The 14,944-nt window shown below is 38.6% G+C and overlaps 1 protein-coding gene across 1 annotated transcript in view; it reads right to left on the bottom strand.

Moving 5' to 3' along the window:
• Positions 1–936: 936 nt before the first annotated feature.
• Positions 937–14,944, bottom strand: part of LOC111870070 (sodium-dependent nutrient amino acid transporter 1) — a 90,762-nt gene continuing 76,754 nt past the window's right edge. Inside the window, exons 10-15 of the mRNA XM_023862049.2 lie at positions 11,422–11,650; positions 7,989–8,114; positions 6,995–7,094; positions 6,306–6,403; positions 3,809–3,982; positions 937–1,743 (exon numbers count right to left, since the gene is read on the bottom strand). Of these exons, the coding sequence (XP_023717817.1) occupies positions 1,408–1,743; positions 3,809–3,982; positions 6,306–6,403; positions 6,995–7,094; positions 7,989–8,114; positions 11,422–11,650 (1,063 nt within the window). The 3' untranslated portion in view covers positions 937–1,407. The remainder of the gene's footprint in view (positions 1,744–3,808; positions 3,983–6,305; positions 6,404–6,994; positions 7,095–7,988; positions 8,115–11,421; positions 11,651–14,944) is intronic.

The raw sequence follows: 14,944 nt of genomic DNA, 5'->3' as shown, positions 1-14,944 counted from the left end.
AGCATGTGATTGTGTAAGCGTGAAGAACAATAAATGTTCTACTGAATCTGAGACCGGCGTGAATTTATTTGTCGCGTTATACGCCCAATACGTGACAATATATTATATGTCTTTGATCTTGTTCTCTTCCACACTACATGTTTTGGCCTCTATCGGCCATCATCAGGTGTATACTCTTAACGTAGTAAAGACAAGCAGCGGCATGCACACAGGAAGACTACACAGAATAACACCTGTACAGTGTGGAAACAACAACTAGCCGCTCCAGCACTTTAGACATAGGGCGAGTAACCCTAACAATTTTAAATTTTAAATTTAGAGAAAATTTTAAAGGATTTTAAAATCATAACTAAAGATTTTATAGTGCTACTACAGGAATATCAAAATTTGACGTGTGCAATATAATCTACATACCAGACACATATCAACGAGGTGGATGTTGATAATACGAAGAAAATAACAATGTGTTTTTAAATGTTAAATTTTAGACTGGGTTCAGTGTAGCAGCAACGTTAGAGGATACACCTGATGATGGCCGATAGAGGCCGAAACATGTAGTGTGGAAGAGAACAAGCTCAAAGACATATAATATATATTGTTTGCACTTGGGACGGAGTTTGTGTCATTTATAGTTCCGAGCAAGCCTACGAGTGAGTGTGTTATCAACAGTTCTCCAGTCGGCCGACTACAGTTGGAGTATAGCAGCCGTCGCGGAAAGAAGATCCGGACGTGAGTGTGATTGTGTAATTGGGAGTGTGTGATACTGCGATACATAGCTCCCCTACTGTAAACATGTAGACTACTGAAGACAGAGTGAACTGATTTGCGCATAGGGTTATAAATCGTGAAACCCCGCAACAGTGTAAACAGATTATTGCGATTAGGGTTATAAAGTGTCAAACCCCGCAACTGTGTGATAATTAATTGTAGCCGATAACTTGTAGGTTGTTAAATAAACCAGTTAACGATCCATACGGCGTCTTCAGTAACGCAACACGTTACAGTATTTTATGTTCACAATTCTCTCAACTTATTAGTGCATTATGGCTAGATATTAACTAATTCATAACAGGCAGCAGCAACAACAACAACAACAACAACAACAAAAGAACTTGCTTTAAGGTAACATTCATGAATGATGAACATGCTTGTAACTGGATGCAGTTCACAATTATTATATGGGTATTCCAGTTGATATGGCTCACAAACCTTGTTTGGCTACCCCTGTCAATATGGCTTATAAGACTTACTTGGCTACCACTGGGGATATAAGTTACAAGCCTTGTCCGGCTACCACTATGGATGCTACCCTTGTAAATGTGGCTTATAAGCCCTGTTCGGCCGTGTCTGTGGATGTGGTTCACAAGCCTTTATTTGCTACCACTATATCAAACGAGCTCCGGTCTTTCAGGTACCATCACCATCTCGCTGTGAAGTTCCTCTCCAACATACATGTTCTGGGAGGTCACCATTGGCCTGAATTGTGAATGGCCCTCTGTCAGTTGCTCTGTTGTGTTGCAGAGTTCCATTAGCTGACGAGGGCGTGGCCTTGTATATGCCTACAGGTTCCGCTGTATGGTATTTCTGCACTGAGGATGTGTAGTCTTTGGTCCCTCTTCTTTTGAAAGTGAAGTCTCTTTGTCCAGTTTTGGTGCAAGTCACTCGCCATTGTACCCACCAGTGGCGGTAAATTGTGTCAACAGGTCCCCAGTTACGAGATGGTTTTAATGTACTCAGAAATTTCTGTAATACAATAACACTGATAAGTAACAAGAACCAGACAGCTTAATACAGCTAACTTGCATTTAGGAGTAACTGATTCAGGCAAATGCTGGATGAACTTCAGTACAGGCTATTCCTGTCCACTTCAACTTTCCCATTCAACACTTCATAACCCGTGCAGATGAAACATTACTAATTGAACTCTAAATATATGAATGTTCATACTCATGTAGCCACATACCTGCCTACATGGACCAGCTGGTCACATTCAGTAGTACATAATGCACTGTATAGTTTAAACTGATATAATATGGGATATGACAGAACTTGTCAAGAGTTTTCTGTACTCAACTGTCACAATNGGAAAAAAAAAAAAAAAAAAGAATAAGACGAAACACCTTTCTTTCCTTCCTTGTCAGCCCTTTAATCGGCTAAAATGCCTGGCAGGATAATGCACTGTACTGTCCAATTTCCTTGATCCCTACTTAATACAATACTGTCATTTTTCTTTTATGTATGAAGATATAAATTAACTACAAGCATTCTCCAAAATATGGATAAATTTCCTGTACTTCTTCTGGCTACTTTACTAAAATATTTTATACAGCTCATCACAAAATATTTCACAATGTAAACAAGGCTTTAGTGCAGGTTTTTTCACAGTTTACAAGAGAGATCAAACAGGAATTCACTCTTTATCAGAGGTCACCACTCATAAGGATCTGGCAGACATGTGCCTAAATCCAGTTCCAGTACTTACATGAGAAATAGCGGCCTCCGTAGTCTAGAGGTAACGTTCCCACCTCATGACTCGTGGTACGCGGGTTCAAACCTGGCAGAGGTCGTGGAATTTTTAAGGGCGGAAAAATTCAGGGAACAAGTCCTCAGGGAGGGACTTTAAGCCGTGGGTCCCGTGTCGTAGCTTTACAGCACGTAAAAGAACCTCATATCTCCAAAGGAGGTCACTGAGCCAAATTCAAGGACATTTCCCGCCCAACAGTAGAGGCCGAACTCGCTGGCTTGGTCAGGACTGATGGTACGCACCAATATCGGTAGGGTATAGAGACTGGTAGAATATCGTAGAGGGAAGCACAATGGGCCAATACTGGTCTCAGTGCATGGGGAAACCCACCCTCTCCAGTAACTAACTGACTACATGAGAAATCATCATTCTTCAAAACAGTGCACCTTCAGGTAGCAGACACAGTCAAGGCTACATTATATGAAAATGCATTATGAGGTCCTGAACATCTTCCACAAAGCCCCCACTATTTTATACCGTGGAAATACAGTACAATGAGAACTTCGTTATAATGGGGAAAAAATAGCAGCACTTTCAATAAGTTAATTTTACATATATGAAAAGATCTCATTTTTACCAGCAATTTCGCAGAAAGTGATTCCTCACCAGCACTTGTCTCTTGTTTCGGCAGAAACACCGCATTCCAAAATCTGAGCAATGTATGTCTCAATACAGAATTTTTGCACATACTGTAGCAGAAGTGCTAGGCATGCAGAACTATTCTCACATGAAAGCAAGAAACAGCCAATGCTTACAAGTGAAGCATAGACAGACAAACATGGTGAAGCTAATACTGGCATTTTTTGCAAGTATACATTGCAAATGTGTCAAAAAGAAAGAAAGAAGTAAACTGCTTGCATTTGTTTTAAAACTCAGTGCCATACAGTATTGTATATAATTAGACATTTGGCTTAAAGATTATATATTTCGACCATTTTCGGACATTATGAGTGCTCATTATAACAAGTATTTTTTTTATGGATTTTATAAATTATCATTATATTGAGGTTGCACTGTAGCTTTGAGATTCTGACAAAGGCAGTCAAGGCGTGTAAATTTCAGTCTGAACTTTAATTACGGCATTTTGGATATGAGTGGTATTACCAGCAGGCTATCGCATTTTACAAGAAAGGTATCCAACTCGTCATGATTCAGTGAGGTGCTTGTCTCGGTGGTTATGCTAATGGAAAAACAGACATCCAGTATACACCCTCAGGTGAACCTTCTTTATATTTATTTGCTGATTTGGTGATGATATGGAATGCTGAAGAGAACACAACATACCTGTGACAGATTGTAATCCACCTGGGAGCTGACCTGTTGAATTGCTGCTGATATGACTATAACCCATGTCGATAAATACAGGACCCAGCCTGTTACATAAACCCACACAGGATCACTGTCTTTGCCTGGAAACCCAGTGAGAGGAAGTGACACCATGGACCATATCTCAACCACCTGAAAACAGAATTTACAATAAATTTAACATTTGGAGAGACAGATGTAGACAAGAGGATAATATTAAAACAAATTTTATAGAAAGAGAATGTAAGAGTATGGAATGGATTCAGCTGGCTCTGAGTTTGGTCTACAGGTGGATTCTTGTAAATAGTTGTCTTGAACCTGTAGGTTCTATTACAAGAGGGAAGCTCTTGATCAGCTGAAGAATGACCCTATATCACAGACTTACTTTATTTTTTGGTTAACATTTCACAATATGAATATAAACTAATTAAAGCCTTTGCAGCCAGGTTTTATTTCAGAGTTACAACTGCCTTGCAGAACTGTGCAAAATAAAAAGTCTTACTGTAAAATACAGAATATAATGAAGGTTTTCATTTTTGACATTACAGTCTTCTGGGAGCTGATGGCATGATAGGAACCAGTATTTGAAGGGAACGTGCAGAATCCCATCCGGGTTGAAGACCAAGCCAAGCATAGGTATGGATATGTAGGGGAGGGGGGAGGTGGTTGAGAAGGACTGGAGATTTGAGAGGACCAATACAAGGTGCAGAGTAATGGAAAGCTCCCTTTCAACAGCTCAAGGGCTGTTTCTAAAGGCTTTTCTTTTGATTTACTTCAAAATTCATAGAGCAATACAAATTATGTGCATGTCTGCAGCTTTGAAACATGGAACAACACACAATACAACATTGCAGTGTATGCATGTAAGTAGAAATCAAATTGTATTTTGTGGCATACTTTACTGGAACTTTGCGCTGTCTACTGACAAATGCAATATCTTACTAATGGGTAATATTTACTTTATTCTGTCTTAACACTCCTTCCAACAGATAAGGCTGATGAGTGCAACTCCTCTGCTGGAAACAGGATACAACACAATATTAACACTTTGCAGACCGGTGGCATATTTTTATGCCCAGCGCTTTTAAACATGGCGGACCGGTGGCATATTATTATGACTTCAGGACACACATTATGTTGAAACACACTATACCTTGCACTGGCGCCAGGCAGACGCATGACTGGTGCGTGATAGACCTCTTGAATGTTTGCTTCGTAGTCAGTAACATGACCCCGCTGTTTATGACCCAACTGTTTTCCTTTCTCACTCCAAAAGAAAATGCCTTTGTTCATCTTCCAGCTGCATGCACCAGGCAGGAAGTTACTAGTGCAAAATGGATCAAGGTCGGAAGAGGTTGAGGTCCAAGTGTTTTCTCGGAGAACGAGAAATATGTGACTTCTTCCCTGATGAGCTATCTGATGTCCCCTGTGAGTCTGCTAGTGATAGCGACTCACAATCTGATAGTGAGTGTGGCAGGGGCGAACAAAAAATTGTGACCACAGACAGTGAAAGTGAAAGTGACCGTAGCTCCGACGAATGTGCGGGTAGCAACATTGCGGGGACAGCCACATGGGGAAAAGTAGACAAAATGCCTGCTTTGGGACAGTTTACTGGAAATCCAGGGGTGAAGCAAATTCCATCGGACCCAATGCAAGTGTCTGAAGTAGCGGAACTGTTTTTTGGAGATAGTTTCTTTGACATGCTATGTCAGGAAACTTAACAGATACTATCTCCAACACCGTGAACATTATGACAGAAGTTATAAGGCGTTGAAGTGGGTGGATGTCACTTCAGCAGAAATGAGAAAATTTTTTGCAATTATCTTTCTAATGGGCCATACAAGGAGGGATAATCTGAAAGAGTATTGATCAACAGATTGTGCCATTTTCAATTCATTTTTTGGTTTTCAAAAATCTAAACCCTCATTCAAAATTGAAATACAAAGCATTTCTGCTGAATGTGGCAAAAACCTGGGCTACAGACCACACGGTGGCGGCAGACACAGTCTTAGTACGACCGGGGCCATCTACTCCCACCCCCCTGGGCGACTCTCAGGTGATATGCGGAAACATACCCTCATGAAAATTGTAAAGAGTGAACATGCCAAGGGGAAGCAGCCTTCTAGGCAATGTCGTGTTTGCACAGTACACAACAAAAGGAGTATGACTGTCTACATGTGCAAGTTCTGTGTAATGCCACTTCACAAAGGGGAATCTTTCCAGAAATATCACACTCTCAAGCACTTCTAGGAGCATTGGTAAGTGTTCTCCAAAAATTTTAATTCATAAAATTAATTAGGAGATTTTATATTAATTTTTAAAGTGAACAGGGCACAAGTTAGGGTAGTAGGTTTAAAAATGCCGGTCCGCAAAGTGTTAAAATACAAAATACAGCCAAAACCTGATGGAACAGTGTGGGGTATGGATTATTCTACCAGCAGTATTAATGGTCACTAAAGAGTTAAAGCATACTTACTATCAGAAGGAATGGTGTAATTAACCAGATTATTTTCCAGATGGGGTTAAGTTTACGGCCAAGAACAAATTCAAAATCATTATACAGCGTATTGCTTCCTGAAACAAAGTAGTGTGTTACATTAACCCTTTCAGACTTTGGACAAGTAAATGAGGATGAAGAAGAAGGAATGAAGAAGATGGAGGAGAGGAGTAAGATGACAAGGGAGAAGGAAAGAAGAGAGAAGTAGAAGCATAATAAAAAAATGAAGAAAGGGAAGGGAAATGAGACAAACACAAAATTACTGTTTTTCTCACATGACAATAAATTTTTAGACTTCTACATTATCCTTCATCATCTGGATTTAAATCTCCTGCTACTACAGCTTTGCCAGCTTCATATAAACTTTGCACTAATGGAAGTTATACTGCAAACAGTGCAATGCTGTGCCTGCTGAAGTAGTGCATGTGTCAGCACAGTTGTGCAACACATGGACAATAAAGGTTAATTTAACTGCATTTACGTAATTCACTACATTTTGGATGAATTTTTCTATATAACCCCTCCTCCCCTCATCATAAAGTGCAGATGAAGTGTAATGCCATATGCTGCTGTTCACGTATAGCAAGGCTGAAGAAGGCTGAGAAAACTACCAGGATTGCATTCCAGATCACTGGTGACTCACTTATACATTCATACTGATAACTCACCATATATCCATGCAAATGCCACTAGTTCCAGGGCAGTAGATGCTATGACCATTCTTCCAATGACATAATGATCCAAGATATGGACAACCTCCATATTATACTACACAGAAAATGACATGTTAAGACTTCCAGCAAAATGAAAACATTTTACATTTAGTTGTAATGCCAAGTTCGACTAATACAATGTGATGGTGTTGCATATAGTTCACTGTCTAAGGTATTATTTAGTAAAAGCATTGTTTCAGAATTGATAGCTACATGCACAACATGTGTTAAGAAAACTAAGGGAAAACCTGTAACACAATAACTGCTGGAACTTCTTATAAAAATGAAATGATAATTATATTTAGACTCTTATACTAGTTTCCTTACTTTATAAATTTGTATGGTACCATGATAATGTAACAAATTTTAAAGCAACTGGAGGATTTTGATAAAACTTAGCAGGAACATCAAACCACTAGAGGCCACCTCATCATTATACTTTTTAATATCCTGCTATCGATAATTCCAACATGACAGCAGTGTGAACTTGGGAGCAACATCAACACTATATTTTGTAATACGGTAAAGTTATCCTTGTAACAGGCCGTGGAGGACCATAGGATTGTGAGAGGTCAAGGCTCCCAGATTTTCTAGAAATTTGGGTCACAGATGGTACTGAGGTTGTCAGCCTTACATGCCTGCCGCCCATTACCTCCCAGAAAGATTCCTGGTACTCTTTTATGTTAGAGGCTGAGTCGACCCCAGGGTCAGAGTGTGGCTGGAAGGATTAGGTCAGCTGAGAAATCCAGTGATCTCATTAGGAATCAAACCCGCAACATGCAGGATTGTAGTGTCATGCCTCAACCAACTATGCTACAACATGCCCCCTTATATTTTGTGGTAATGGTTTGAATAAACAAAGCTATTAAGATAATTTTTTATACACTGTAAAACACATGATAAATATACTTAGCTTTTCATTTAAAGGCAATAATAAATTTTCACATACCGGTATAATGCAGATAATTCCAGTGAGGAAGCCAGTGATACATATACACCCTGCCACAGTCCACCAGCTCCATCTTTTATTGACTTCTAGAGTAACAGCCACCAGTACTGTGTACAGTACTGCTACCTGGATAAACAATATGGAAGTAATTATGTAGGATTTGAGGTTCTCACAGTGGTGGTTATGAAGAGTTATATCTTCTCCATCTTCAGTGTTGAAGAGTAAGCCAAGCAGGAAACCATCATGAACCAGTCAGTGCTAAGTGCCTTGAAGATAGAGGCGACATATTCCTTTGAAATGCTGGTTGACTTTCAATGGACCACAAGGCATTATATTCCAGAAGACACAAATCTTCATGAACATGACTGCGTACATGAAGTACATGAAATTACTGTATATAATTTGGTAATAGGAAACATCATGCTGTGTCAAGGTTACTACACACTTCAGGTTTATAGTATTCAAAAAAACAGCAGACACGTCACAAAAATTACTTCTTGAGTGTGAGATGAGATTTGAAAAAAATTTTCAGAATTGAGACAAGAGTGACATGGTTCTCCACTAGAACGAATTTGTCATTATAATCACAAATCATGCTCATGATGTGTATTTGTACCAACCGTCTTACAGTGCACACAATTTCACCTTTCTCTTCACTACATGTTTCGGCACTAATGTGCCATGTTCAGGTGTGATTTCATTTACGTCAAACCATTGCACTGTATGCCATCATATCTCCTTTATAAAATGATTAAAATGTATATATGTCATGTATAATAATAAAGTTTATATATTAAAACTTTTTAAGATTTGTCATCTATACGTCGCACTTCAAATTCGCGAGTTACGTCAATCCTCTCCTATGGGAGTACTCTTCCTATATTCTTGTGAATATTGTGTCCTGTGTTGTGTCCTTCCCTTGTGACTGCGTGCATTGTTTTAATATATAAGCTTTATTATTATACATAACATATATACATTTTAATCATTTTATAAAGGAGACATGATGGCATACAGTGCAATGGTTTGACGTAAATAAAACCACACCTAAAGATGGCACATTAGTGCCGAAACATGTAGTGAAGAGAAAGGTGAAATTGTGTGCACTGTAAGACGGTTGGTACAAATACACATCATGATCGTGAATCAGTGCAACAGGACGCTAAAATATAACACAATTCATGCACTAGTCATTCTTCACAAAGCACTGAAGTGTATTACATATCCATTCTGATATCAAATGCCAACACCATACACAGCAAAAGAGAAGATGCAGAGTGGGGAGAAAGAGGGAAGACAGACAAATTTTGTTGGAAGCTGATTCATGCTAGCACTGCCAACTATGATTCTGATGGATCAGGTAGTTTATGTGCTTCTTTGTAAAACAGAAGCAGTTATCTGGAATCTGGAGAACTCTCAGTTGAAGACTGAAAGATCAACATTCAAATTGAGATACATTCTATCTTGATTAGAACATGAGAATTGGATCTCAAATGTGTCTAAAAATATTTTCTTTAGGGTGGCCAACTGTCACAGATTTAAAATTTGACTAGCATCATGGCATACGACCTTGCTTAAATAATGTACAGAGTTTCAGCTGGGGAAGAAATTCCCTGCATTTATGGAACCAAAAATATTACTATCTTCACAGAAACCATTATTGTGTACCATCTGGAGCTAGTTCAATCCAGACCACAGCTTCAGACATTATTTATCAAAGTTCCACTTTAAAATTATCCTCCCATATATATGCAGTTCTCCCCAGTCAGTTACTTCCTCCCCCGACATTTTCTCACCAAACTTTTGTATGCTTTTATAATTGCTCCATGGAAGTTTCATGTCCAAATCATCACATCCATTTTGATTTAATCATCCTAACAATATCCTGTGAAGAGTTTAAATTATAAGCTTAAGCATGCTATTTTGTCCATTCTCCTGTTACTTCCTCTCACTTAGGTCCAAATATTCTGCTCAGCATTTTGTTCTCAAACACCCTCAATTCCTTCCATTTTCATGAGATCAAGCATGTAATACACATACAAAAGTACAGGGTGGGGTGCAGATACTTCCTTTTTTTTGAAGGCAAATAAAATAAAAATTATTGCTGATAGACAAAATTTATATTTAGCTAATGTAAGAACATACTTTAAATTTTTAAAACATGTAGTTTTAAACAAAATATCTTGAAGGTGGTGGCCACCGTTCTCTATGCACTGATGCAACCGTTTTCTGAAGTTCCCCTCTGCACCGGAATTTGGGCTACTTCCTGCCGGATAACATTCTTCGGCTGAAGCAGGTTTGTGGGGCGATGTTTAAAAACATCTGCCATGAGGTATCCCCATAAAAAAAATCACAGGGCGTTAGATCAGGTGAGTGCGCTGCCCATGGGATGTCACCTCGAAGCGAGATGAGCCATCTGGGGAACTCTGCCCTCAAAACTGTCATCGAAGCTCGGGCTGTGTGGGCCATGGCACCATCCTGTTGGAACCAGACATTTCCTAGATGCATTTCTTTAAGAGCTGGTTCAAATAAGTTTTTAATTATGTCCACATACCGCTGTGAATTGACAGTAACTGCATTATTGTCTTCTTCAAAAAAAAATAAGGGCCAATAACTCCAATTCTCGACAACGCACACCATACGGTCACCTTATCACTGTGAAGTGGCCCCTCATGGAGCTCTCTGGGAGTGTTAGCACTCCAATAGTGCATATTCTGCTTGTTGACATATCTGGATAGGGGAAAATGTGCCTCATCACTAAAGAAAACAAGTGCATCAGGGGATAAAGTTTCCAATAACGTTTTGCACACCATTATTCGGTTCTGGAAATCACATGGTAACAATTCTTGCACAACAACCATCTTATTTGGATTGAAATGAAGATCTTCGTGAAGAATTCGGTGCAGTGAACGATTGGATATGTCTAGGGCAACTGCACGTTTGCGAGCAGAGTGTCTTGGAGATCTCAAAATCGACTGTCGAACTGCCTCCACGTTTTCTGGCGTCATAACAGTCCGTTGTCATCCTGATGATTTTTTCACCACACTCCCGGTTGTCCTAAAGTTCTCTACCCACAAAACAATCGATTTCCGGTCTGGAACTGGACCTCTTGGCTTAATTCCGAAGTGAGTACAGAACACATGCTGCACCTCCACGTAGGAATGGTTGTTCGAAAAATAGGCTTCGACAGCAAACGCACACTGCTCACTCATCCATCTCATGTTTCCTACTGAGGGGTATTAGACAGAAACTTCCGTGACTGCTGCGTTCGCCAAGCCTATCCCAACTTTTCTGCGACCTCCCCTCCCTTCACAAGGCGTCTTCACAAAAAAGAAGTTTCTGCACCCCACTCTGTAGTTAAATTATAGCCACTACATAACTTATGAAACTGAGGAAGTTCTTCAAATAAATCAAAATATCACTGAACACTTACCATAGCAATGAAACCTGTACAGATAATTGAGAAGAAAGTGAGAGCTGACCACAACTGTTTAAGGTTTCCCATGCAGTTGACTGCTACATCATAGGTCAATGTGTAGATGAATCCTTCAGGTATATTAATGTTCAGATTGTCTGGCTTTCTCTGTCCAATCCACTGATACACAATACACACTGTTAGGATTCCAATCACAAGGTTGCACACAACATATGCCACTGCAGTCCTGAAATCAGACAATTGCAATGCATGTAAATAAAATTGTTCTAATAACAGAAAGAGAATATGAAAGCCTGCCATGGGAGAGGATGTTGAGGCAGTTCCATTCAGCCCCCATCCTTACAACCTGCTTCATTAAGATCCAACTTCACCTCTTGTTGACCATGAATATTCCATTTCAACAGTACAGGACTGCAACTGTATGGACATATTGCTAAATCTGTACATGCAGCATTATGAAATTATGAATCCACTTGAAATGAAACTGTCCTGGTAGTCTCATCCACCTACATGGATTTCTTCTGAAGAAAAGAGAAAAGTCTCTTGTCAACATATAACCATGTCTTGCATTGTGTTCCCCATTAGTAAAAAGTCTACATGCACTAATTTACAAGAGAACAAAGCATTAGAAATAAAGTTGGTGAGCATTAAAGCCTATGTTACACAACATTTGAATTATGAAGGAATAGTAGTTTTTGAACATTTTATCTTAAATTGGGAGCGGGAGACCTCAAGTCCATCACCTACCTCAGGAAGCAAAATACTCGATTCTTTAACTCAGCCAATTCATCTGTAAACTCCAAACACTTCTTACAGAAGAAGAATTTTTCACAAAAAGGAATCCTAACCCTGACTCCAATTCATATACCTAAATGATTTAAAGACTGGGGTCTAGAGGAATATCCAGTGAGAACCTGGTGCTATTTGCATTTATACTGTTTACACAATCACCAGTTTATCACTATTATCACGTAACATCTTTCTTTGTTACATATGACATGTGATTGGTGATATCTGCTAATAACTAAAACACATTCACTGTTATCTCTACTATTAACAGGGTCTTATAAAATGAACTTGGAATTAAATGCAGATGTTTGCATAGAAATATTGCAGATGATATGAAAAAATAACAATTTATAAACTGCACTTAGTTGAAAATGTTCTCTTATGAGTATGCTAACGAATTTACATCAGTGACATCAATAATGGATTTGATTCCACCCATAATTCTCTTGACTGCATAAAAACTGCTGCAGTACATGCAGGCCTTTATAAACTGCAACGGACAAGTGATCACAGCTAAAATCATTGTTGAAAGTAGTTTGATATTATTTATGGAGCAAAACGTTCGTAAAGTGTGCACAGCACAGAGAACGCAGTGTAAAGATGTGCAACATCTTGCTGTAAAAATGTTCGGTTCACGTCTCCTAACCCCTTAATTACTGGGATTATAAAGCAACTGCAGACAGGTGACACTGGTTACTATCCCCTCCAGAAATTAATTCATTCATTCATTTGTATTTCCTCTTGCTCCCCCTGGGGCATAGGGATCACTTCATTCCACTTCAGTTTCTTACTCTTACAGACAGATGGCAGGGTTCATTCAACAGGTAATCAGCCTGTTGCAAGGCTACTTAGCTACACAGGACAATACATATACAGATTAAATGCACACATCCATGCCTCGAGTGGGATTAGAACTCATGACCCCAGTGTTTGAGTGGGCAAAGAAAGTTCATAACTTAAGACTACGCGGAGATTGTGATCAGCCCCTCCAGAAATAATGACTCAATAATGCCTCAGGTATTAAGCCCTCACAGGAGATATGGAGGTTGCAGGACCCTGAATAAAAATGTGTGCACCTATGAAAAATCTCCATAAATTCTTGTTTTTGTTCTTTACTTCTCCTGCAATGTTGCGGGATAGACTGGATTCATTTGGCTCAGGGCAGGGACCAGTAGCAGGCTTTTGTGAACATGGTAATGAAGCTTTGGGTTCCACAATATGCTGGGAAATTCTTGAGAAGCTGAGCAACTGGTGGTTCCTTCAAGAAGGACTAAATGTCATGGAATTGGCTCGTTCTGCAATGTTTACTCCGAGTATTTACAAAGCATACACATTTAGAACCATATAATTTATTTTTAGAACTCTGTATTTGAATCGAAGTCCAAAAGCACTGTCTGCAATTAATCCCTTGCTTAATTCAACAAAAGCATGAGCAGACATACTGCACCCACCATCTCTGATGTTCTATCTAATTTTGATATCTGTGATCTTACATGCTATCTATATGGATGATATCAAAACTATGAGGAAATGATGGCATCTACAGCAATTCCATCAATAAAACAAAGCTCTTACATTTATGACAATAATTTAAAATATCACATAAATATATATTCAGGGATGCAATTTCATTATGTTAGTTTGAGAGAGGAAGATTTCAGAGGATGCATCTGTGAACATCACGGGATTAAGGGAAGAGGTAACGATGTAATTAAATCCTATTTATTAGATAGATACCAGAGAGTAATAGTTGTTTCTGACTCAAATAAATTTTACTCTAAATGGGAGCCTGTTACTGTTGGAGTCCCTCAAGGATCCATACTTGGTCCCCTGCTTTTCCTTCGATATGTGAAAGATTTGCCTAATGCCATATCTGATGTATCCAATCCAGTCTTGTTTGCAGATGATACAAGTCTAATAATTACTAATCCTGATACCCCAAGATTTGAAAAAAGATATTTATATTTATATAGTTTTAGAAAAATTAAATAAATGGTTTAATAGTAATTTATTACTACTAAATCTTACAAAAACTTATTTTCTACAATTTGTAACCAAAAACACAAGAGCTCTTGATTTACATATACTATGTGGGAAAAAAACAAATAACCAATGTGAATCTTACAGAATTTTTAGGTTTGGTTATTGTTCATAAATTGTCATGGCAAACCCATATTGACCAAATGATACCCAAACTAAATAAGGCATCCTATGTAATTAGAGTATTAAAACCTCTTTTATCCTTGGAGTGCCTAAAAACTGTTTATTTCTCCCTAGTTCATTCAATATCATCTTATGGTATAATATTCTGGGGGAGTTTGGCCCATGCAAAACTCATATTTCAAATACAGAAAAGAATAAGAATTATTACCAATTCTCGTAATGCGGACTCGTGCTGTAATTTATTTAAGGAGTTACATATACTGTCACTTCAATCGCAATATATATTTTCCTTACTTATGTTGGTTGTCAAGAATAGAGATTGCTATGTAACAAACTCTGATGTCCACACCTGTAATACCAGATTTAATCATGACTTGCATCTTCAGGTGGTAAACTTAACGATATTTCAGAAAGGTGAATGGTATTCTGGTATCAAACTTTATAACCACCTCCCTCCAGAGCTTAAACAATTATCTTATGACATCCCTGGATTTAAAGTGGCGTTAAAGAAGTTTCTTATCACCAGTTCTTTTTATACTGTTGAAGAATACTACTGCTGGAAGAAAGA

This window comes from Cryptotermes secundus, unplaced genomic scaffold, assembly GCF_002891405.2.
Source record: "Cryptotermes secundus unplaced genomic scaffold, Csec_1.0 scaffold355, whole genome shotgun sequence".
Lineage (NCBI taxonomy): Eukaryota > Metazoa > Arthropoda > Insecta > Blattodea > Kalotermitidae > Cryptotermes > Cryptotermes secundus.
This window is presented reverse-complemented; position numbering and strand designations above follow the sequence as displayed.